Source organism: Biomphalaria glabrata, chromosome 11 (assembly GCF_947242115.1).
Source record: "Biomphalaria glabrata chromosome 11, xgBioGlab47.1, whole genome shotgun sequence".
In the NCBI taxonomy this organism is placed as follows: Eukaryota; Metazoa; Mollusca; class Gastropoda; family Planorbidae; genus Biomphalaria; species Biomphalaria glabrata.
Genome location: NC_074721.1, coordinates 42,683,214 through 42,708,136, shown reverse-complemented (window position 1 = coordinate 42,708,136; position 24,923 = coordinate 42,683,214). Strand labels below are relative to the sequence as shown.

Here is a 24,923-nt window from a genome sequence, read left to right as displayed (position 1 = left end):
GAGTATAAGTATAGATCATTAGAATATTAGATCTTTGATCTAGACTAGATTTCTGATTGATTTAGTCTTTTGACTTTTGACTCTTTTTTTATTTTTAGAATAGTCGATAGATCGATCTAGTATCTACTACTACTACTTACTACTAGGATCTACATTTGGAATCAATGATTCAATCTCGACTATCTTAGACGCCTTAGTAGACTTAGACTAAGTTAGAGTTAGAGTAGACGCCTTAGTCTAGTCTAAGTAGCCTTAGCCTTAGTACATTTACAATACATTAGAATGATTAGTAGGCCTACCTCCTAGACTAGCTAGCTCTAGCTGATTAGTTTTAGTTACCGCTGATTCTATTTTGGCTAAGATCTAAATCTAGACTGGGATCTAGAGTAATTCACCAAATTGGAACACTGATGTTTTTGAGCATAAATGGAACAGCTCGCCGTTTTTTCGTTCATTTGCCTTTTTGTCTTTACTTGTTGCAGAACTTCCGGTATGCTACAGCGCATGTTCCATTTTTCAACACATATCTCACATACTTTTTCGTTTTTCTTCAATGTTGAAGTACCAATAAGAGTTCAAAGTGAACAGGTATGTTTTTTGTTTTTTTTTACCTAGTCGGGATAAACTCAACCAGGTCAAGTGTTAAGGATATTGCTATGGACTATGAAGCATCAGCTAATTAGAACTGGTATAATAGGATTATAAATAGGTGTAGAAATACATGTAATTCATGGTCAATGCTGTCTATTTAACCTAAGATTTTTTAAGAGGGGGTGTTCCATTATGTTTACGATTGTCGATTAGTAACAAAATTGAAACACTATAATTTAATGTAGACATCTAGTCTATATTTATAATAGAATTTTATGTGACTAATGTTTGTTTGTTTTTTTTATTCTAGACTCGTCCAACTATTAGATTCTAGATCTAGACTAAATCTAGATTTCTAGACCTAGATCTATCATGTCTTCAAAGAAATCAACACCTACACGTTACATACGTCATGACATAGATGTAATAAAGGCAGCTTTGGAAGATATTCAAAGTAAAGGAATGTCCTTAAGAGAAGCAGCCAAATTTCACAATTTACCTGTTACCACTCTTCACAATAAGCTGAAAGGGAAGAATCCCCTTCTTTCTAAAAAGACACTTTTAACTGTGGATGAAGAGAACAAACTAGCCAAATGGCTTATAGAACTTGCCAAATATGGCTTTGGCAAAAGTAATAATGAGGTTTTAGAGACTGTACGGGCCATCATTGCTGCCAGAAAGGATAGCACTCAAAGTCAAGAACAGATAAAGCTACCAACCAGACAGTGGTTGTTTAGATTTTTCGGCAGGCATCCAGAACTATCTTCAAGAGCCCCAATGTCCCTTGGGAAGGAGAGAGCTTTAGTTTCACCTGAGGCAGTAAGCTTATGGTTCACTAAATTTGAAAAAGCCATCAATTCTGTTGACCCTACCATTTTAATAAGTCCCAACAGAATATTTAACGCTGACGAGAGTGGTTTTGGTTTTGACAAAAAAAACCGTAAGGTTGTAGCTTTTAAAGGCAGCAAACACATTTACAAAGTCACATCCAACACTAAAACTCAGGTTACTGTTCTTGCATGCTGTAGCGCTGCAGGACACTATATCCCTCCTCTCCTCATTTACCCGTATAAAAGGATTCCTCAAAAAAATGTTCTTGAAAACTTCCCCGAAGCTCTTCTTCAAATTTCAGAAACTGGATGGATCACAGCAGCCATCTTTTATACATGGATAAAGGATATCTTCATTCCAGCAACAAGCTATCTACCTAAACCAGTTTTACTTATAGTAGATGGCCATACAAGTCATACGTCACTTTTGGAAACGTCTATCATTTGTTCCCAAAATGGTATCATGTTGTATTGCCTGTTGCCACATGCCAGCCATGTAATACAGCCTCTTGACCAGGCTTTTTTCGGGGCTATAAAGTCAGCTTGGTCAGATGCCCTCTCAAAACATGCTGCTTCAAAAGGTGAAGGTATTAACCTTGAGTCCTTCGCTAGTGTGTTTAAGCCAGTGTGGAACAAGGTGGCAACAACTGACATTGCATGTAAAAGTTTTAAAGCTGCTGGAATTTTTCCTTTTAATCCAAACAAGATAATATCATCAAAAAAACTATGGCCCAGTAAAGCATATTCATCTGAGGAAACTGGAGATGTCCAACCTGAAACCTCTTCATCATCTGATCCAACCAGGGCTTCCTCATCTGCATTAGCAAAGAAATCTTCCATATCTCAATCACCTTGCACACCACCATTCCAAATTGAAAACTCTGATTGTTCATTTCATCTGGATGACTGTATGTCAACGTTTCAACAGAATTCTTGTACATTCCAAGCCCAACCAGAAACCTCTACATCCTCTGATCCAACCGAGGCTTCCTCATCTGCATTAGCAAAGAAATCTTCCATGTCTCAATCACCTTGCTCACCACCATTCCAAATTGATAACTCTGATTCCTCATTTCATCTGGATGACTGTATGTCAACGTTTCAACAGAATTCTTGTACATTCCAAGCCCAACCTGAAACTTCTACATCCTCTGATCCAACCGAGGCTTCCTCATCTGCATTAACAAAGAAATCTTCCATGTCTCAATCACCTTGCTCACCACCATTCCAAATTGATAACTCTGATTCCTCATTTCATCTGGATGACTGTATGTCAACGTTTCAACAGAATTCTTGTACATTCCAAGCCCAACCTGAAACTTCTACATCCTCTGATCCAACCGAGGCTTCCTCATCTGCATTAACAAAGAAATCTTCCATGTCTCAATCACCTTGCTCACCACCATTCCAAATTGATAACTCTGATTCCTCATTTCATCTGGATGACTCAACATCTAGATCTAAATTTCAACAGAATTCCTCTACATTTGGAGCTCAAACAAAAGCTTCTACATCAGCTGATCCAACAGAGGCTTCTACATCTTGCACATCATCCAAATCACATATCTTTTCAAAATCTACTGAATCACAAATAACACCAGAGATCTCTAACCCCACTGTTGTAAATTTAAATGTCCAACAAATAATAGCATTAAAAGAACATTCTTACTTTATATTTGATGAGATGACAAAAGCAGAACTAACAATGTTTTTCTCCAGATTAGCCATCCCCCAAAATGAGACATTCCCTGACCGCTTCAATGAAGAGAAATTTCAGCGCTTCCAAACTTTAACTCACTCAATGGTACAGGCATTTAAAGTGCAGGAAGATCCATCACCTAAAGTCACACTGGCGCAAGAAGACATCTTCAGATTACCCAACTTTAAGGGAAAGGGGAAAGGTAAAAACAGGAACTCCAAAACTGTACCAACATTACCCAGCGTAGTAAGTGGAGAGGAGTTTCGACTTGCTCTAAAAAAAAAACTTATTGAAAAGGAAAACTTAGAAAAAAAGAAACTGGCTAACAAACTTAAGAGGGAAGAAAATAAAAAGAAAAAAGATGAAGAAAAAGAGAAGAAAAGACTATTAAATGAAAGTAAAAAGTTAGAAAAACAGAAAAGGCAAGAAGAGCTAGCTAAAAAAAAGGAGCAAGATCAGTTAAAACTGTGTACAGTTTCTGCACTTGACAGTGATACTGATGAAGATCCCATTCTAATGAAAGAGATGGAGACAGAATTAGCTAAAGGGGATGATGAAATGGATGTATTTAATGAATGCTGCCTTGGTTGTGGCACCATGGAAAGAGGAAATCTATAGGTACTCTGCGAGATGTGCGACTCCTGGTGGCACACCTGCTGCACACAAACAGCACGAGCATTGACCCAAGAACAATTGGCTGAATTTAAATTTGTGTGCAGCTGGTGTTGCCCCAGTCCAACATCTTAGCATGGCATTTAAGGTTCCTAGAAATTATCTTTGTATATCAGTATATCTGCGATGTACAAAATGTATAATACTTGTCTCTGTCATAAACAATTTTGTACATTATCTATATTTTAGATTCAAATCACTCTGTATATATATAGAAACAGAAATAAATACCTATAGCATATAATCTAGACTTAATATCTTTAAAGTATTTTAACATCTTTCTTATGTTCTAAATTTATATTTTGAAATAATGTAAATATCCTTTGCATATAGATATCTAAATGTAAATAAATGACTTGCAGTTATATATATAGATGTAAATATCTGCTGTATAATATAAATGTAAATATCTGCTGTATATAAATGTAAATATATATATGTTGTATATAAATGTAAATATCTATGTATATAAATGTAAATATCTAATGTATATAAATGTAAATATCTAATGTATATAAATGTAAATATCTAATGTATATAAATGTAAATATCTAATGTATATAAATGTAAATATACGGTGTACATAAATGTACATATTTATCTTATAAAAAGGCATCTTTTGTTGTTTTTTTCTTCTTTATTTGCATTTTTTTTTTATATTTAAAACATAAAGTAATGCATAATTATAATAATGTCAGGTCTTCATAACAATTTATCATTGATGTAATAAGCAAAATGATGAAGAAACTTGACCCATAAAATGAGAACAATATAACTAAGTATTGATCAATCAGGTAGGGTAAATAGTCAAGGTGTCTAGATTAACCAGATACAAACAGAAAAAGAAAATACACAGGGCATGGTAAGAGTGACAAGGAATCATTAAGATAGGTAAATAAATCTGTTGTGAAAAGAAAAATGATAGAATTTGAAGATTAGAACGCTTTTAAAATATTATTTCTTAGATTTGTTTCATTTAGTTGTCAAGGTGTTCCATTTATGAGTCAGGGAAAAAAATCTGTTCCAATTCATTAACACTTGAACACAGCAACCATGCCCCCATTAGACCTCAATTTTTTTTTTAACCATACATACTAATCTATAAGATCATGTCTATTTTTATTGACCAATGGATGACAAGTTTACAGATACAATAAGATTTTTCCTAGGTCTATCCAATACAAAGATATGAAAATTCAAAGTTAAAAATTGGCGTCAACTAGGCTTAACATGTTCCAATTTGGTGAATTACTCTAGTCTAGATCTATCTAGGATTAGAACCTATTATTATTCTTTATTTTTATTCTTAGATCTAGAATCTTAGATGACTGGTTCAGTGGTTGCCGCATCTAGAAACCATACTATGGAGTAATCTCTAATTAAAAATCATGTAAAAATTGTAACAACGAAAAAATCTTATTTTGTTTAACAGAAGAGCTCATTACTACCCAGACGAAAACCGTGTCAAATAACCCCTTTTTTTTCTCTCTCTGATGTTAATCCGAAACGAATACCCATGTTTGAAATGAAAAAAAAAAAGATTATACGAAATATTTTAAAAGTATTTTTTACTAACAGTACCATAGATTACATATAGTCTATGACAGTACTTATATCTATATGCCTATACTAACTGAACATGCTATATCAGATCAATGACCTCCACGTTATTTTCTTTGTTATAATAATAATAAGGCTAGTCTTTGAGTCCGAAGATTATATCTTATCTTTTATAATACAGGAATGCAGTATTTCCTGTGGCTGCGCAGTCCCAGCTGTGACCTACTTATTTTGCCACATCCAGGGCAAGCATAACCATTGTCCGCAGGTGGTCGATTTAAATTTTCTTTTCGCCGTCTGCGTTTGTCCTAGGGAGCAGATTTTCATTTGGTCTCAAATGTGTATCCCGCGGCCTTCGTGAGTGACCTCCAGCTGTCTTGTTCTGAGGCCGCATGCAACCAGGTACTCTCTTCTATGTCAGCCAAAGAAAGTTGACGCCTAAGCTAGTCTTTGACTTGTTTCCGTGGGGCGCTTCTGTTACGTCGATCACCTTTTAGTTCACCAAAAAAAAAAAAAAGACTGCCTTTGGCATACGTTCGTCTCTCATTATTATAGCTTTTATATAGCGCTACTTTCATGCTTATAACATGCTCAGAGCGCTTTTGGTCCAATCTCATTTGTGGACCAGTGGGGGGAGGGGGTATCTAGGAGTTGGTTTTCCATGCTGCCTTTAGGCGCTCAGTAAACACAACTCTGTCGAACCTCGAGCCCCCTTCTAGGTAGCCAAGCCAAGCCAAGTTCAAGCACACTTGGCCTCTCGACCACGCTTCCCACGGGATACGTGCCCTACCCAGCGCAACTGTCGCACCAAAAAAAGTCCCTCTATACTGTCCATACCGGCGTTCGCAAGGACATCGCTGTTTGTAATGCGGTCTTGCCATCGTATATCCATGATGGAGCGCAAGCATCTTTGGTGGAAGCGCTCAAGAAGTCTTAGATGTTTCTTATATAGTGTCCATGTCTCAGAGCCATACAGAAGGGTTGAGAGAACCACCAACTGGTAGACACTAATTTTTGTAGGCAGGCGGAGCGATCTGTTCCGCCAAACTCTCGCCTGAAGGCGTCCAAAAGCGCTACTGGTCTTGGCGAGACGGTTATCAACTTCCCTTGAAAGTGAGGCGTCATTTGACATTATACTACCTAGATATGTGAAGTGGTCTACCACATTAAGGGGCTGTCCGTTTACGGTGATCCTTGGGGCTGAGTATGTTTTATTGGGCGACTTCTGGAACATGAATTCTGTTTTCCCGAGGTTAGGGTTAGGCGGCAGCGTATGTAAATTCGTTTACCGCGTTCTGGAGGTCATGTTTATTGTGAGCTAGCAGGGCGCAATCATCGGCATAGAGAAGCTCCGTTATGACCATCTCCTTTGTTTTTGTATGGAATAGTAGACGTCGAAGATTGAACACATTGCCGGTAGAACGAAGCCGGATATAGATGCCTTCGTGCAATCGCTGCCTCAATGGACCCATCATTATCGAAGGAATCGCTTGCAAATGTCCCCCAGAAAACTATGAGAGAGGAGCTCGACGACCTACCGACATCTGAGGAAATTGAGACAGCAATATCTAAACTAAAAAAAAGAAACGCAAGGCACCTGGCTCTGATGGACGCTGAAATATTTAAAATGGGTGGTGTCGCCCTAACCGAGAGGCTAACAGACTTGTTCGCTCTACGCTGGAAGAAGTGCGTGGTCCTACCTGAACTTCGAGACTCTGTAATCATATCCCTATACAAAAAGGGTGACAAGTCTATCTGCTCAAACCTTAAAACTATCGAGGCATTACACTTCTGTGAGTAGCAGGAAAGATCTTTGCTCGAGTGTTGCTCGACCGACTAACCCACTCTTTAGTGGACTAGGTCTTATCTGAAAGCCAGTGTGACACAGAGGTCTGATCACTTTCCAATAGAAAATGGCGTAAAGCAGGGCTGTGTACTTGCTCCTACTCTATTCACTATCTTCTTTTTTAGTTATAATGCATTTATCACTTACTTGATCTATATTATTAAAATAGAATGGCACCCTCCTTCAAATTCTTTGGAGTGAAAATACAAATCTCAAACATAGAACATGTTATATTCTCATGTTTACTTTCACTAACAAGAAAAGTATGTTTGTAGAATATACATCATGCTCAGTTGTTTCCCTTTATTTCCAGTTCCCACTTACTTCAAATTTAGCATATTCCACAGCCTTTAGGTCTATATTATCTCTCCTTATTAATATTTTATACATTTAAAGTTTACTTGAAATTATATAATCATTTTCATTGGTCTAATCTAAATTTTGAACAAATTTAAAGAAATGTTGAGCTTTTTTTTTTTTCCAATTATTTCAAATCTTGAGCTATAAGTCAAATGTGATGAACAGAGCAACCAGATCAACATGACACTGAGTCAGAACTAGAGAACTATAAGGTGTGGTTTGGTATTTAAAGTATAGAAGCCACTTGATGACCCTATTTATATATCCCAATAAAATTTGTGTGATGCTTCTTACTCTGTTGTAAATTCTGCCAAGTAAAAGAAAAATTGATGAAACTTGAAAACAAGATTAGAAAACAAATAACTTTATTTTCACTCATTAGAACATTTTGTTCAGCAAGGCATCAGTTGTGGTGTAATGACAAATGTTATGAAAAGTAACAGAACCAATTCTTGTTAATCCATGAAAGCAATAAAATATCAGCTAATATAAATCACATATTACAATATCACTAAGCTAATTTGAAGATCTAATAGTGCTAGGGGCCTTTAACAAAAAAATTGATTGCTATAATTATAAATAACAACTACTACTCGTAGCATAGTCATTGTAGGGTCACATTTCTGTGGCTTAATGTTAAAAATTACACCTTATTCTATTTAAGATATTGATTCTAACTAATGGCAGTTAAACTTGAGTACGGAATGTTTTTATGTACAACACTTCTGCAATTAAGTAAGTAAGTAAAGTTCCCCTTTCAGACCTTGTGGTCTATAGGGCAGATGATGTAAAGGTCATCTGATTCTGTGGCCTACAGTTAACGAGGGTATCATGTAGCCAGCACAATGACCAACCGCCTTTATTTTTCCTCAACTAATGCCAGGTACCCATTAGAGCTGGTTGGACTCAGAGGGCCCAAACTTCTGCAATTACGTGATAGATAAATAGTTACATATCTACCCAGGCAGTGGCCTCGAAGCACTTCATTATGGCTCTCAGATTTGGCAGCTACATGCAAAGCATTTAAGGGTGCTAGAAGGATTGAACCAAAGGAGTCTGGGTTCAATTATGGGCATAAAATGGCAAGAATACACTAAATATAAATACAGACTGCCACAATGAAACAGACCAGACAGACAGTTATAATAGAGCTCATGGTCTGTGTTGATACATAAACAAAAACTTCCAATTTCCTTAAACTTAAGACTGTCATAATAAACAGCAATAGAAATTATCTGATATGAATATTTACAAACACATTATACAAGTAGTTTAACATACAAGTTATTCAGAAAAATCAAAACACCAACAAAAAAAAAAAAGGATTCAAGACAATACATGAAGATCAAATAGCTATTTCTACTAATTCTTTATGTACAGTACATCTTATCTTCTTATATAATACAGACGTTACTTCAAAAAAGAAGATGATTACGTCCTACATATTTACAATAGGACAGCTTATTTATGTATTAATACAGTTGTAGCTGTGTAAAATACAACCATGCCTAAATAGCCTACCTATAAATTCAACCATGCGAGCTCCTACAAAAATGGTCATATTATTTTTCTTAATTTGTGTCAAAATAGGAGAAATATTTGAGCTTTATTTTTGTTCTTTCTAGAAAAAGATAAATGTGGATGCTCTTTCTCTTAATCAATTTAGGAAACATTGAGGCCTAGTTACATTATTTGTACATCAACAGAGATGACAAATTTATCCAAAAGTAGTCAATTTATTTAAGGCCTCTAGTTCATAACTTATGAAAATTTAAACTACTAGAGTGAAACACCTCTTGTTCATTTTATTACAAGTATTGACATCAAACATATTCCAATAAAGCATACTTTTAAGCAGAGGATATTCTCTCTCTATATATATATTCATAAATATTAGATATAGAAGCACATGTAACAGACATTTTCAATTCCACAATTTTTATGAGAAACAAATGGCTAGTGAAATGAAAGACATGGCTGCCTGGTCGAGGATGGCTGCCTGGTCGTGCGGCTTGGGTGCTGGACTGTCGTTTGGATTTATCGACGGTCGAGGGTTCAAACCCTGCCCGCTGCCATCCCCCATCGTCCTGCGGGAGGCTTGGACTAGGAAGTAAACTATCTTCAACTCTGAAGGAACATCCGAAACATGTAAAACATTTTACAAAACTAAGACAATTTCCATAAACATCGTTTTAAATTCCATTGTAGAACTTATTGACTAAAAGAGTGTAGTAGCTTGAACTTAAGAAAAATCTTAACAAAAATATCTCGACATATTTCTTTTACAGTCAAACTGTGTATAAACACAATGCCAATCTTGGGCATCAAACTAAAATATATGTTTATTCAAATACTGGTAGGATTCAACCAATCATTGACATGCTTACAAGTACTGAATCTCTTGTACTGGATTTTTTAAGAAGATTGAAGTGGCTTTCATTTGAATTATAACCATTGATTGGTATAAAAAACAACAACTTTATACTGCTTTTACAAAAACAGTGACTCTTTAAAAGGATGTTATTAGTTCATTCACTTTTTTTTACTTCTCCAAGATTGTTCATTTATTTCTGGCATTTTTGTTTCTTTTATTAGAGCTCTTCCTGAAAAAATGTAGCAGTAAAATAGCAGTAAAATAGAATCAAAAAAATACTTAACAAATATTTTTAATGAAGATCTATGTACTTACTACTTTATCTATACTAATAGCTACATATAGAAAGTCAACTGTAACAAATAAATACATTTTATACATTCCTTGCCCAGTTCACTTCAACACAGTGCTAGGAGTTAAAATCTAAAGTTGGATTTTATTCAATAATTAATTTGCTAAGGAAACACAAAGAGTGTTTGATTCTGTTTTTGTGATCAGTGTCTTTAGAATTGTCCATGTGAGAGTAAATGTTAAAATTGTGACCCAAAGGGTGTTTATCTTTAAAATCTTTATAATTTTCTTAATGTTTTCCTCAAATAAGTATCCAAGTATGGTTTGTGTTAAATGCCAATGATTGTACTTTTAAGGGCGTATTAAGTTTATTTTTAATGTTCAGATTAATAAAATACTCTGAAAGACACAAAGATAAAGGCACATTCCTCGTCCCATATGCTAGGACAAATTTGTACAAATACTCCTTCTTCCCTAGTGCTATTAGAGCATGGAATGGGTTGCCTGAGCTAGCCAGGAAAACCAGTGACTTGGCAGAATTTAAGTCTTTGGTTAATATGCATGACTAAATGCATGACGCGTAGGACGTATAATCATCTTCTTTTTTGAAGTAACGTCTGTATTATATAAGAAGAAGATTACAAAACAAGGCAGATATTGAAAATTAAAATATTACAGATGAGAGCATACTACATTGACAATATGTTTTGTAATGCATAATAAGGACATTGTTTTGGTAGTCTTAATCTTTGTTGTCCATGTTTGGTGATATAATTGGGTGATATAATCTGTGTGTGTAGTGTAATATAAATATATAAAGTGTAAAGCATTACTATTCTGGGCATAATTACCTCTAACCGAGCCATTTTTTTCTGAAGATGACTTTCTCTCTCCAGGCTCACCAATAGCACCTCCTTGCATAGGCACAGCACTCTGAAATTCTTGAAACGCCTCAGCAGCACCCATTTTATTGCACTAAAAAAAAAGATAAATAACAATAAAGTGTAAAATAATTGTGTTGATATGAAAACAAGAAGAATATGTTCTTACAAGTCAGTGGCATAAACTACTTGGCTACAAGGAGGCTTCAGTTCGAAACCCAACTAAGTTGTTTGCTGACGGCCTAAATCAGCACAGAAAACCTTAACCCATATACCCCTCCCCCTACATTTCCACACAAAAAAAAAACAAAAAGAACCTTAGAGCAATGATCATGTTCTAAGCATGAAAAAGATACTATGCAAAAATGTTAAAAATATATAGAATGTATATAGTCTATATCCTTTCAGTAATTTTGAGTACGAGAACAAACACATTCAATGATCCTAACCCTTACCAATAGTGCTAACATGGCCAAATTCAAATTTAACTTTCTATCAGGACAATCAGTAACAAATGTGGTATGGACTGAGCAATGCAACTCCTGTTTCCAAGCCTGTAACATACTTTTTACTTTTCCTGTTTTCTACATCAGGAATTCCACGTGTCTTTTAACCTCTTAACATGACGTGAACTTTAAATCAGGCAATGTCAACTGAGACTGTGACAATCATGACCATCTAACGACAGTCCAGAGCACAAAGCACATGATCTGGCAGCCATCCATAGACTCAACTGAAGGGAGTTGCCCAGAACAGACACCCAAGGAGTGGTACTGTTAAAGCCCTATGCCCTTCTGGGAGTCAAAAGGAATAAGTCAAGTAAGTCAACATTGTGACCATCTAATGACAATTAGACAAGGTAGACATCCCTGTGTTAAAATGAATCATTAGAAAAAAGTAATAGATTATTAATACCTTAAAAATAGTGTTTTAATTAGCATCATTGACTTGAAATTAATACAAGTTACAAAATGTCTTTAAATTCTATTCAATCTAATCTATTCAATCTATTGTTTTCATGAGCAGGAGTTTTTCTACTTATAAATGTGATGTTCAGCTGAATGGCAAAAGCTGCATGGCTAGCGATCAAGAGTGGGAAGTGTTTTGAATTGTGTGCATGTTCTCAATGTTTCAAGGAAGTTTTGAATTGTGTGCATGTTCTCAATGTTTCAATGAAGTTTTGAATTGTGTGCATGTTCTCAATGTTTCAATGAAGTTTTGAATTGTGTGCATGTTCTCAATGTTTCAAGGAAGTTTTGAATTGTGTGCATGTTCTCAATGTTTCAATGAAGTGTTTGAATTGTGTGCATGTTCTCAATGTTTCAATGAAGTTTTGAATTGTGTGCATGTTCTCAATGTTTCAAGGAAGTTTTGAATTGTGTGCATGTTCTCAATGTTTCAAGGAAGTTTTGAATTGTGTGCATGTTCTCAATGTTTCAAGGAAGTTTTGAATTGTGTGCATGTTCTCAATGTTTCAAGGAAGTTTGAAAAGATTCCACAGAACAGCACTAAAATGTAAGGACAAAAATTGAAAAGACAGAAAGGAATGAGTCAGAGTAGATTTTGTTGAGTAGAGCCTAATGTTAAGGCTTGTGATACTATAGTTATAATGTTTTTTGTTTGGTGTAATGCACAAATTGTAAGACAAATTTCCTTACGGATAATAAAGATTATTATTATTATTATTATATTATTATAAAAAGTCTCCTTCTCAACTGGGTGGGCATGATGCATTTGTTAAGATTTAAGGGTGTGTCCTTGAATTTAAGCTGTGAGGGGGATCAACATAACCAAAGGTGAGTCCCAGAATTCACCAGTTTCTTAAATGAACAGATGGCATCAAAAAAAAAAAAAAAAAGCTTATCTTATCTTATATAATACAAACGTTACTTCAAAAAAGAAGATGATTACGTCCTACGCGTCATGCATTTAGTCATGCATATTAACCAATGACTTAAATGGCTTAATATAGGAGAAGGGTCAAAGTTATCTATCTTGTTTAGTGATGCTCACTTAATAAGACTATACAACTATACAACTACAAGTGTCATAAGTTGTATTTTCTTTTGAACTTTTAAAGTGTTTAATTCATACAAGAAAAATAATGTGACTTCCCTTTCCTAGGTTTTTCAGATAGTTTTCCCCTCAAAAAAGCCTACTGCCTACAATGACAACTAGGTATGGATGGGCTACCTGGTCCTTTTGACTTTTTTACTTATATAATTTACTTTTCATGAGCAAGCATAACAAATACCACATACATCTATTTACAAACCAAAGTAATAACCTTCTGACATTGTTAATGGCAAGGGACTATCATGAGAACCTGAGCTAGAAATTTCCTATTATCAGAATGCAATGTCAAACAACTAAGCAAATTTATTTCTGAAAGTTACAATAAAATATTTGTTAGTAATAGGGCAGTCTTACCTTCTGTGTGCTTCAACATAGCTTGTAAAACTTTGTTGTCTTTTTCAAATTTCTAGAAATCAAAATGAAAGTTTTTTTTTAACCAATTATAATTTTTTAAATAAGGTTTATTGTACATCCACTCCCCTCATTAAAGAATTTAAAAAATTTGCCCTTCCATCTGGACCAGGGCTGGGCAAATTATGGCCAGCAGGCCACATGCAGCCCGCCGGAGCATTTTATGCCACCCGCTGACACCCAAAAACATTATATATACCCACATAATGTGTAAAAATATAAATATTTAAATTATTGAAACTTCTGATTCTTATGACGAAGACGCTAAAGAAACATTTCTTTATATGCCATTCTAATAAGTTTAAAGTAAAGGAGGATTTTTGTAATTGGTAATATGTCGAAACATTTAGTCAAAGACACAAACTCAGGCCATTTTTTTTATTCAGTACTATAAAGAACTAGTTGAAAATGTTGGGTTGGCATGGAACAAGATGGCGAGTTTAACAACATGGTGTCCGAGCTTTGACTGAGAAAAACACGCACAAAGCTTTCCTAATAAAAGAAAGAACAATATCCCAACCATAAACTCTTACCTCTATACTGGAAAGTTTGTGAAAAGCTGCATTGAATATTAGACATGGTATTGACCCAATTATCTCAGAGCTCAAAGTTATCAGAGCTAGGGGTCTTGATCACAGGCAGTTCAGAGAACTACATGGATATTTAGAAACATATCATTCCCATGTTTGGTACTACAGTGTTATCCGCTAGCTTAGCATGTTCAAGGTAATGAGAAAAACTTGAGATCTCAAGGAAGAAATTGTTTTGTTCCTGTGACTTTGTAACTAATATTTCTAAGGAAGAGTGAGAGATAGCCTTTATGTTTGCCATCAACTCTATCCCAATTGGTTATTTGCACATGAAATGTATGTGCATGTTAAATCTTTTCAAACAAAGTCATCCCATTTCTCCAGGCAAGCAAGTAAAGACAGGTTTTGACATTTGCTGAAAAGGGGTTGAAAAGTACAAGACTTATTCTTTGATTGTGGAATTTGAAAGGCTGATTACAGTGTTTCACATGACTTCACAAACCCAGTTGCAACCTGCATATTTTCCCGCATTTCGTTCAGACAAAGCCATTGTGGTGAAATGTTATGATGTTGGAGGCCACTATGAAGAGATTATTAGTAAAATTAATTTAATTTACAACTCTTGTTGTAGCTTTTCAATAGGGAGTGTAAAAAAATTAAAGTAAATGTATATTACAGTACATATGTGAATTAAAAGATAGTAAACATAGTTAGTTATCATTTTTTTCTAAGTTGTAAGTACACATATATACACATGTGTATGTGCGGAACCACATCCCCAATTTTTTTTTAAATGAGGCCCTGGATGAAAAAATGTTGCCCACTCCTGATCTAGACAAACATTGTTCCTTAAGGTACCCTTTCTTTCAAGTTAACTATTCAAAGCTTTAGAGGAAAATATTTTGTATTTATTTTCATACTTATTTTTCTTGTTTTTTTCTGTGTTTAAAAACTACTGACATAGACTTTTTTTTAGGATCATTCACTCAAGAAATTCACCTGAAGAGTCATGTTCACTCTTTGCAGTTCTTCTTCTTTGGCTGTCAGCTGAGATTCATAATTCTGAGGAATACAAAATATTTTGTTTACTCCATTTGTAACTTAGTTTGCATATTTTCTATTTTTTACACTTTGACTTCTGTATCAAACTTTATTCTACTGCAATGTTCTGAACTTCTGGCTATTAAAGCTTTCATTGTGTTTATTTCCTCCTCCATCTTTTCTCTTAGTGACTGGTTCTAAAACTAAATCTGTCTGTATTTCCTGTTCAAACATCTCTGGGCTTATCACCTTCGATGAAGTCCAGTAGGGAATCGGCGCCGTTTAAATAGAAAAGTTTACAAAGTGGGATTCTTTTAATAGGTAACGTAAATGGTGTTTGAAGCTTAAATGTTAAACAAATAAAAAAGTGTTGTCAGTTAAGTTCCCCTTAGTGAAATATAGGGTTATCTGTTTCTGTGACCCACAGCGTCACAAGGCCTGCATGATGACTAACAGCCTTTACTTTTCCCCACTTAATGTCAGGTACCAATTAAGGCGCCCAAAGATCCTGAAATGAAAAATTCCAGTCTTCACCAAGAGTTGAACCCGGGACCCCCGGCTTGGAGGGCCAGCATTTACCAGGCCTCCTAAAACAAATAAAACATGACATATAACATAAGCACAATAATTGCTGACAGAAAAAAGTGAACAAAATCTGGTGAAACAAAGATAGGCTCTGACATTACCCTGGGTAACAATACAGGTCTACAGACCAAAATAACTCTACTGGCTTGGAAGCTTTTTTTTCTGGGGGGACCTGTATGGCCCAGTCAGATGTTAGCTTAGTACCTGGTCAACGTTGGCAGTTCAGAACTCTATGATTTAAGAGCTTATGCTTCACCAAATGTTATTAACTTTATACTTAAGTACCCTAGTGCTGCTTTGATTTGTTACATGTCATTTTTTTATTTATCCATTTTAAAAGCTGCTGCGCAAACAAAGAACTCATTTTAAGTCTATTGTTATCCCATATGGGAGACAAACGTATGATAAAGACAGTCTTCTTTGGTGAGCTAAAAGGTAACAAAGGCGCCCTACAAAAATGCTTCAAAGACCAGCTTAGGGGTCAACTTTCCTTAGCTGACATAGAACAGAGCACCTGGTTACATGCGGCCTCAGAACGAGACAGCTGGAGGTCACTCACAAAGGCCGCAGGATACACATTTGAGACCAAAAGAAAATCTGCTGCCGAGGACAAACACAGACGGTGAAAAGAAAATCCAAATCGACCACCTGCAAACAATGGTTATGCTTGCCATGGATGTGGCAAAATATTTAGGTCACAGCTGGGGCTGAGGAGCCACGGGAAATACTGCATTCCTTACTAATCTTTGGACTCGAAGACAAGTCTTATTATTATCGTACAATACATAAATATTGGTTTTATAAAAACTTTAAATGAAAAGTGCTAATTTATTTTAGCTATCACTAACAAACCTCTAAGTGATTTATAAAGATCAACTTTTCCAGCAAGTTTTGATTTTCTTGTTGAAGTTTAATAATGACAGCATACAATTTCTGTCAATAAATAAAAATAGACAGTTTTTCACCGACCCCTAATTCAATTTAAAAAAAATGTATATACATGATATCTTATTTTCACTTTATGAGCAGTGGTTTTTTTTCAAGTTCAACCAACCTTAAATGAATCCTTCGTAAAAAGATTTTTTTATAATCTCATAGTCTATAGAATTGACAGAGAGAGGGGAGTTCCATTTCATGGACTGTTCCACAATGATTTGTAGCGTCGCTACCTGATCTGTGCATCATGATCTCTCCTTACAAAAGCTGGCTTTTGGTCAAGGAGATATGAATCTACAGCATCTTTCATTCAGTTAAGCAGAATGCAGTTAAACACTTTACCTAGAATGGACAGCAGTATTATCCCTTGAAAGTTGGAGCAGGAACTAAAATCACATTTTTTGGGGAGTTTGATGAGGTAGCTCTCCTTCCACTCTGGTGGCACTTCTTTTTCCCATATCTTGACAAAGAGGGGTATGGTTACTTCACACTGGGATTCTGTCAGGTCCTGCAGATCTGTCATTCTTCAATTGCTTGATTGCGCTGCAAATGTCTTTCTTAGTGGGTGCACTGCACTTGATAGGCAGGCCTCTTGCAGCTGGTGGTATCTCTGGTAAGTTTGCATGAGTAGATCTGTTAAGTAGCCTCCTGGAAATCATCGATCCATCTCTTTGTGATATCACTTCACCATTCTTGCCATTTATTTGTCTCTCTGGCTTAGCAAATTTTCCAGATTTTAATGACTTAGTACTGTTCTGAAGGGCTGTTTCTTCTGCTTTTGCCATGCTTCATTGTAGTTCCTCCTGTCTGTTCTGATGCTATGCTTGGCATTCCTATCTATTTCAGCATATTCTTTTTGTGCTTTTTCCTTTTGCTGTTCTTGTTTTACTGTTGTTCACACTTGCTTTCCTCTCTCTTCTTTCTTTTATCATCTGAAGAGTTTCTGTTGAAATCCACTCCTTGTGTGTGTTTATGACTTGGACTCTAGTACTTCTTGGCATGTACACTTTCTGCCACGTCTGTTTTCTACTGTCTCCTATTCAAGCAGCTCTTTTAGGAGCTGGAACTTATTTGATAAAATGACCTTGAACTCTTATCATTTTCGCAGTCTTTCAGAACAATGGTGTTGTAGTGTTGGCATTGGCTGGACACTCCAGTCCAACTCTTCTTCAGCTTCAGTCTCACTCTGGCCATCAGAAGATGATGATCTGAAGCAACAACTGCTCCTTGTCTGACATGTTCATCCTGAAGAGATTGACAGAACTTCTTCACAATACAGACATGGTCTGTTGCCTTGTTTATTCGTTTGTGTGGGAAGACAGTTACTCCTATCACCAAGTTGCTTGTGGCACACACATCTTCAAATCTTTCTCCATTTTTGTTCCACCTAGTCCATGCTTTCCCATGATCTCCTTATATCCTATGAGAGCATTGAAGTCACCCATTATGATGAGGATGTTCTTTTCAGGTCTGTCATATATGATCGTAGTCTGCCTGTTGTAAAAATTATCCTTCTCCTCCTTTTTACTGGGGGTGTAGCATTGGACAATATCTAAGTTAATTCTCTTCTTCACTGTGTGGAAAGAGGTTATTATTCGTGGTCCATGCGCATCCCAACCAATAAATGCTTTCTGAGCTCACTGAGAAAGCATCAGGGCTACTTCCCGAGTGTGTGTAGCCTCCCACTCATGCACTGAGTATAAAAGTAGCTCACCCAAAATCAGTAATTTCTGCCTAGAACCAGTCCATCGTGACTCGCTGATTCCTACAATGGTGAGGTTGAACCTTTTCATTTCAGCCGCCACTTGCACTGTCTTCCCAGTCTCATACATGGTCCGGACGTTTCAAGGACCGATGGTGGTGGTGGTCCTGGTAGAGATGATGGTCTTTGGCCTGTCAGCTTCCTGGTGTCTCTGGACTTCCAGCTGGAGGTCCATCTTTTCCCAGGTCCATGACTTCTGTTGATTTGCTATTTTGTGTTTCTATAGTTAGTGGTTGTTTTAAAAGAGTAGGGTAGCTAGCCCTATGCCCAACCCTCTTCCTTTCTCAAATGGGCTTGGGACCGACCGATGGCAGAGTTTTTAAAAAAGTAAAAATAGCACTTAATAAATATGAAATAGAAGAACAGTTTACCTGGTGCGGTAACAACATTCGGTCTTATCTCTGGCCCAGGTGAACTGTGCATAGTTTCGATTAGTTGTTTTAATCGACTAATTTCAATTTGAAGTTCTTGATTATTGCTGTGAATGTCTTTAATTACAACAGCCTGATGCATGGAATTGCATAATTCATTTATCAATTGAATACATTCTACTCGCTTAACAGTAAAAAAACAATGTATCTGATTAAAGTCATACCTTATTTTTCTTTTGTTTGGCACTTTTGGCAAACTTTCAAGTGTATAATGTTTCTAGACAACACCTGCACAATTAAATATAGATGTAAGTGTGTGTATATGAGATTAGGAAAAAGAAAGTAAACAAAACTATTGAGCAATATTAGAGTCATTAGTACTTCTACTTGAACTACCTGGAGTCTGGATGAACACAAGCTATCATTCTTGTCTTTGTTTTTCCACCAATTGAATCCTATACGAAAAGTTTATTCTGAGTTAGTGACATGAAAATATAAGTCTAACATCATTAACAGCATCTTAGTTTTGAAATCCAGAAGGTGTTGTTTCTTTTTTTTTATAAGACACTTATAACAATGTAAACATATATTCATCAAACAAACTAAATTCATTGAGCCAGCACTAACCCTCAACAAAAATGTTAATTTGGAGTTTCTGTAAGGGATGTGACATTTTTTTTCCATAGCTCAGAGACATGATGACATTCCCTAAGACAGAGAGGGACTTATTGATGCTTCCAGCCTCCTGTGTTTTAAGATAAAATAAAATAATAAAATATTTGAGTAAATTTTTTTCTCAGTACACTTCTTGACCAATGCAACCTCTTTTTAAATATTTAAGTTTTGAAGCATCTAATTAAAATAACAAGAAATGTATTATTAAAAATTTAAAAATATTAGTACCTGATTTAAAAAAATGTGTATCCCTAAAGGAATTTGAAAGATTACAGCTTACACCCAAACTCATTTTGGTTTGATTGCATTGTTTAGAAAGGCAGTAATCTACCCAAATGGATCTTGTACTACTTTAACACTTTTAAGACTAGAACGAATTAATTATCTAGTAAATTTATTATTTTCATAGGCTAGTAGCAAGTCAAAAATGTACATTTAATATATAAAATTAATTTTATGCTTAATTATTACTTGCATGATTTTTATTATCAAAGTTATGAAACTATACTTTTTTTTTTCTTTTATCTCTATTGAAACATTTAAACTTAGCTTACCAAACATTTCCTTTGTAAAATTTCACAGAATATAAGTAACTTTAGCAAAAACATAAAATTCAGCTAGAATCCATTTTGACATTAGTTTTCTATCATAGACTATTTCATGAGCAATTATCAGAAATTAATATTATAACTTTCTTCTACTCCAAAAGAAAATGAAGAACTACTTTGAGCCAAGTGCTGTCAGTGTTGGTAGCTTTCTGTCTCTCTGATCCTGCCAGATCAATTAGATTTATCTGTGATATATTGCTTTTTTGGAAACCACCTACTTCCTCCTAGTAGATCAACACAGACAAAAATAAATGTCTATTTGTACATTAAGTGTACATGTTTTAATTAACATTAACATTTAATTGAAATAAAAACTATACCTTTGACTCTATTTTAACTGTAAAAACAGCATGAGAGCGCGAACCCTCTCTGTTCATGGAAGTAAGAGCTACTCTACGATTCAACCAGCCCTTGATTATTAACTGAATACAACAAAGTATGTTCCATTCCTTTAAAACTCAATTCAGGCATATTATAATCAAAAAAAATCTTACAAAAAACAAAAATGTGTAAAACTAGAATTAACTCAATGATGGCTTTAATACCTGATAAGCAGCATCTCTTGGGTTGCAGATAACTTGCTCAATGAGTCCATCTACAAAGACACCTTTGTTCATATTCTCATGTAAGCGAATACCTTGTGAAGCTGTATCCAAAAGATCAAAGATTAGCTCTTGATTTACTCTTGATAGATTTCTAAAAAGGAGCAGCGACACAAAAACTGTTTTTTAATGCCATGCTGTGAAGAGAATTAAAAAAATGTTATGATTCGTGTTTTAAACAAAAGTGGGGCAGAAAAAAAAAGGAAACATTTAAATCTAATGGTTTCATTACACCAGTTAAACCTTATAAAAACAATTGTATACAATAAAAGAAAGTTACATCTTGTTGGTGAGCTATTACACTAGAGAGATACTCCAAACTTCTGGGAATCACACCACAAGCTTTCCAAGTTCTCAGAGGGACCTTTCATAATAAAAAAAAAAAGATTTAAAATAAATTTCTCTGTTAAATGTTTTTTCTTAAACATCGGCAATAATGCAATTTTTACTAGATCAATATATTCAAATATAGATATTTATAACTACAATTAAAATATAACTAATATTTTGTCCTTTGAAAAAAAGCTCTCCTTTTGTATGCATGTCATGTCTCCCTACTTGAGAAATGCTGGCCAAAGAACTCATAAAATCTAATTCCCCTTTAAGACCTTGTGGTCTATAGGGCAGATGATGTAAAGGTCATCTGATTCTGTGGCCTATAGTTACTTAGGGTGTCATGTGGCCAGCACAATGACCAATCACATTTACTTTTCCCAACTAATGTTGGGTACCCATTAGAGCTGGGTGGACGCTTGAAGATCCCAAAATTAAAAATCCCAGTCTTCACCAGGATTTAAACACTTGTTTGGAAGCCAAGCACTTTACCACTCAGCCACCGCGCCTCCTTCAGAAAATCTATTTAATTTAAGGTAATTTTTAAAATTAATATTTGTTGTAACAAAAAAATAATACAATATCATAAATGCCAAGATTTATTTTTTTTAATGATGAAAGAACACTTACCAAACATAGTAAAACTTTTTCCTGAGCCAGTCTGGCCACTAAGAAAGTGCAAAATAAATAAAATGTTAACAATAGAGAGAGTGCCTGACAGAGTATTTGTATAAAAAAAAAATACTGTTACAAGTTAAAAACAAATCTGAAACAAAGGTGAGCTTTAAAATTATTGAAGATTAAGAGTAAAGAGCTAAGATTTGACAAACATGACTAGACAATGATGTATTTATCACTCCATCTTCTAAACACCTTCAATAAATTAGATTTCATGACTTCCTAAGCTAATATGGATCCATTGTAGCCATTTAAACAATCTTCAATAATCTTTTTACCAACTAGTGAAAACACAGCTTCCTGGAAATGAAAAAGAAATGTTTTAATAATATCTTGAATTTTATCTTCAAATCTAAAAGATAAAATTAATAAGCAATTACCTAACCAATTGGATAGAGGTACCCTAGAATCAATAGAAAGCTATCCAAAAATAGCTATCCACATATACACTTCATTCTTCAAAGCCATTATAAATGATGGTCTTAAGTGTCCTCCAGGTCTTTCCCGAAAATAAACACTTAAGGATAAATGCAAAATGTGGAAAGCATTGGTCAAATATTGAAGCCGAAATGGATGCAATCTCTATTACTTTACAGACAGTAAGAAACAAAGTCTATAACAACTATCACTATCAGAGTTTATTGTCTTAACAGACTCATCTAGCCCAAGAAATCTTGATAACCTATACAGTACAGTAGTTACGCTGAGGTTGTCAATTGTAGTCAAACTGAATTTCCATTAGATTGGATCAATAAAAATTATCTTATCTTATATAATGTTGAATTTTAACATCACTGTGACATTACAATAGATCCTTGGTAACATTGGCATCATAGGAAATGAATAGGCAAATTATCCATGGAAAAACCCAACAGACCATTTAATTCATCATCATCATCATCATCATTCCTTTGAGTTCTTCATGGAACATAGGGCCTCGACATAAACACGCCACTCTCCACGGTCTCTTGCTAGCTTTTTGATGGTGTCCCAGCTCTTCCCGGTCTTCTCTGCTTCTTCAAGTACACTGCGTCGCCATGTTCTTTTTGGTCTTTCTCTGCGTCTTGTTCCCTGGGGGTTCCACTCTATGGCCTGCCTAGCTCTGTTGCTGGTATCTTTTCTAAGGGTGTGACCAATCCATCTCCACTTCCTCTCTAAGATCTGCACTTCTATATTTTTCTGTCCACTCATCTCCCACAGTTTGGTGTTTTCTACTTTGTCATACCAGTGTATTTTTAGGATATTTCTCAGGCATCTGTTGATGAAGGTCTGTATTTTTTTTGTTGTGGCTTCAGTTGTTCTCCATGTTTCAGAACCATACAGTAGGACAGCCTTGACATTAGAATTAAAGATTCTTAGTTTAGTCTTGTTTGAGATGTAAGGAGATTTCCAGGTTGGTTTTAGCTGTGTAAATGTCTGACGTGCTAGATTTATACGGCGTTTAATGTCTTCATCTGTTCCACCTGATATACTGACTACACTCCCAAGGTATATAAAATTTTCTACTTGGTCTATTGTCTGAGAATCCAATACTATGTCTCCACTTTGTTTATTGTTTACTTTAAGTACTTTAGTTTTTTGGTGGTTTATTTTGAGGCCTACTCTTTTTCCTACTTCGCTTAAAGCTGTGACCTTTTCTTGCATATCCTGTAGTCTGTGTGATAATAGGGCTATGTCATCAGCGAATTCCAGATCTTCCAGCTTTTGTGTGAGAGTCCATTGGATTCCTTTCCCTGCGTTAGAGTAGGCTTCTTTTGTGACCCAATCCAGTACTAGAAGGAACAGGAGTGGTGAAAGAAGACATCCCTGTTTGACTCCTGTTGTGACTGGAAATTCCTCTGACAGCTTGCCACAGTGGGTTACTTGGCAGGTGAAACCATCATAAAGGTTCTTGATTATGGTTATTATTTTATTGGGGATCCCATAATGTCTCATTACAGTCCAGATAGAATCTCTGTCGACACTATCAAAAGCTTTTTCAAAGTCAACAAAAGTTGCATAGAGAGGAGATTGCCATTCGACACATTGTTCTACAATTATCCTGAGTGTAGCTATTTGGTCAGCACAAGATCTCCCTTTTCTGAATCCGGCCTGTTCTTCCCTTAGGTGTTCATCACATGCTCCCTTTATTCTGTTTAGTAGGATTCTGCTAAAAATCTTGCTTGGTACTGACAGCAAAGTGATGCCTCGCCATTTCTCACATTGTGATAGATCTCCACTCTTTGGTATTTTAATTAGCAAGCCCTTTTTCCACTCACCCGGAGATGTTTCTGTTAACCAAATTTTGTTGAATAGTTTGTGCATTTGGTCAACTATTTCACTTCCTCCTTCTTTTAGGACTTCGGGTGGTATGTTGTCAATTCCAGCTGCTTTACCTGTCTTCATTTGTTTGAGTGCATTCCTTATTTCTTCTTTTGTTATTTCTTCCATGTTTATGTCTAGTGTTGGTCCTGCATTTAGATCTGGTGGATTTCGTGGTTTAGGTCTATTGAGCTCTTCTTGAAAATATTCTTTCCATCTTTCAAGTTGTTCATTTATTGAAGAAAGTAGTTTTCTGTATTTGTCTCGGACTGGAACATTGCAATTAGCCTTTTTGGTACTGAGAAGTTTGGTGATTTTGTATAGTTGTTTTATATCTCCTTTACCTGCTGCTTCTTCTGCCTGTTCTGCCAGATTATTGTAAAATGATCGTTTGTCTTGTCTAAGCATTTTGGTGACTTTCTGTGAAACTGCTTGGTAGTCTTGTTTTGATTGTTGCTTGTGGTTTCTTGTTTTTGCTAGGTTAACTGCCTGTTTAGCGCATTTTTTTTCTTCGATTAATTTCCATGTCTCGTCACTAATCCACTGTTTTTTCTTCTTAGGGTTAAGGCTTAGTACTTCATTGCTTGTTTCAGTAATAATTTCTTTGAAATTTTGCCAAGATTTATCTACGCTTTGTTTGGCCTCATCTAGTTGTAGCACAGCAAATCTATTTTGAAGGGATAGTTGGAATTCCTTTTTAATCTGTGTGTTGTTGAGCTTGTCTAGGTCAAATCTTTTCCTTTTGTTTCTTTCTGTTTTATTGCTGGCCAGCTTCATTTTTAGTTTGGCAACAACTAGGTGGTGGTCTGAGCCAATATCTGCTCCTCTTCTGTTTTGTACATCTAGTAATGTGCTTCTCCAGTTCCGCCGTATGGTAATGTGGTCGATTTGATTCTCTGTTTTATTGTCT

At 35.4% G+C, this 24,923-nt stretch overlaps 2 protein-coding genes across 2 annotated transcripts; one reads left to right on the top strand and one right to left on the bottom strand.

The window, feature by feature from the left end:
- Nucleotides 1–385: 385 nt before the first annotated feature.
- Nucleotides 386–4,197, top strand: LOC129928921 (uncharacterized). The gene is made up of 2 exons (XM_056045430.1): nucleotides 386–588; nucleotides 902–4,197. The coding sequence occupies exon 2, from the start codon at nucleotides 964–966 to the stop codon at nucleotides 3,736–3,738; it is 2,775 nt and encodes a 924-aa protein (XP_055901405.1). The 5' UTR covers nucleotides 386–588; nucleotides 902–963; the 3' UTR covers nucleotides 3,739–4,197.
- A 14,694-nt stretch (nucleotides 4,198–18,891) lies between these two features.
- LOC129921654 (kinesin-like protein KIF15) lies at nucleotides 18,892–20,544 on the bottom strand. The gene is made up of 6 exons (XM_056003840.1): nucleotides 20,420–20,544; nucleotides 20,216–20,323; nucleotides 19,444–19,561; nucleotides 19,213–19,271; nucleotides 19,041–19,104; nucleotides 18,892–18,949 (listed from the first exon to the last, which is right to left on the bottom strand). Exons 1-5 carry the CDS (start codon nucleotides 20,474–20,476, stop codon nucleotides 19,042–19,044), a joined length of 405 nt encoding a protein of 134 aa, XP_055859815.1. The 5' UTR covers nucleotides 20,477–20,544; the 3' UTR covers nucleotides 18,892–18,949; nucleotide 19,041.
- Nucleotides 20,545–24,923: the final 4,379 nt, after the last annotated feature.

Coding starts and splice junctions, on each gene's coding strand:
- LOC129928921 (XM_056045430.1), top strand. CDS start 964: ATGTCTTCAAAGAAATCAACACCTACACGTTACATACGTCATGACATA.
- LOC129921654 (XM_056003840.1), bottom strand. CDS start 20,476: ATGAACAGAGAGGGTTCGCGCTCTCATGCTGTTTTTACAGTTAAAATA. Junction 19,562..20,215: donor CTGACAGCACTTGGCTCAAA/GTAGTTCTTCAT, acceptor CTTAAAACACAG/GAGGCTGGAAGCATCAATAA. Junction 19,105..19,212: donor TGTGTTCATCCAGACTCCAG/GTAGTTCAAGTA, acceptor TTAATTGTGCAG/GTGTTGTCTAGAAACATTAT.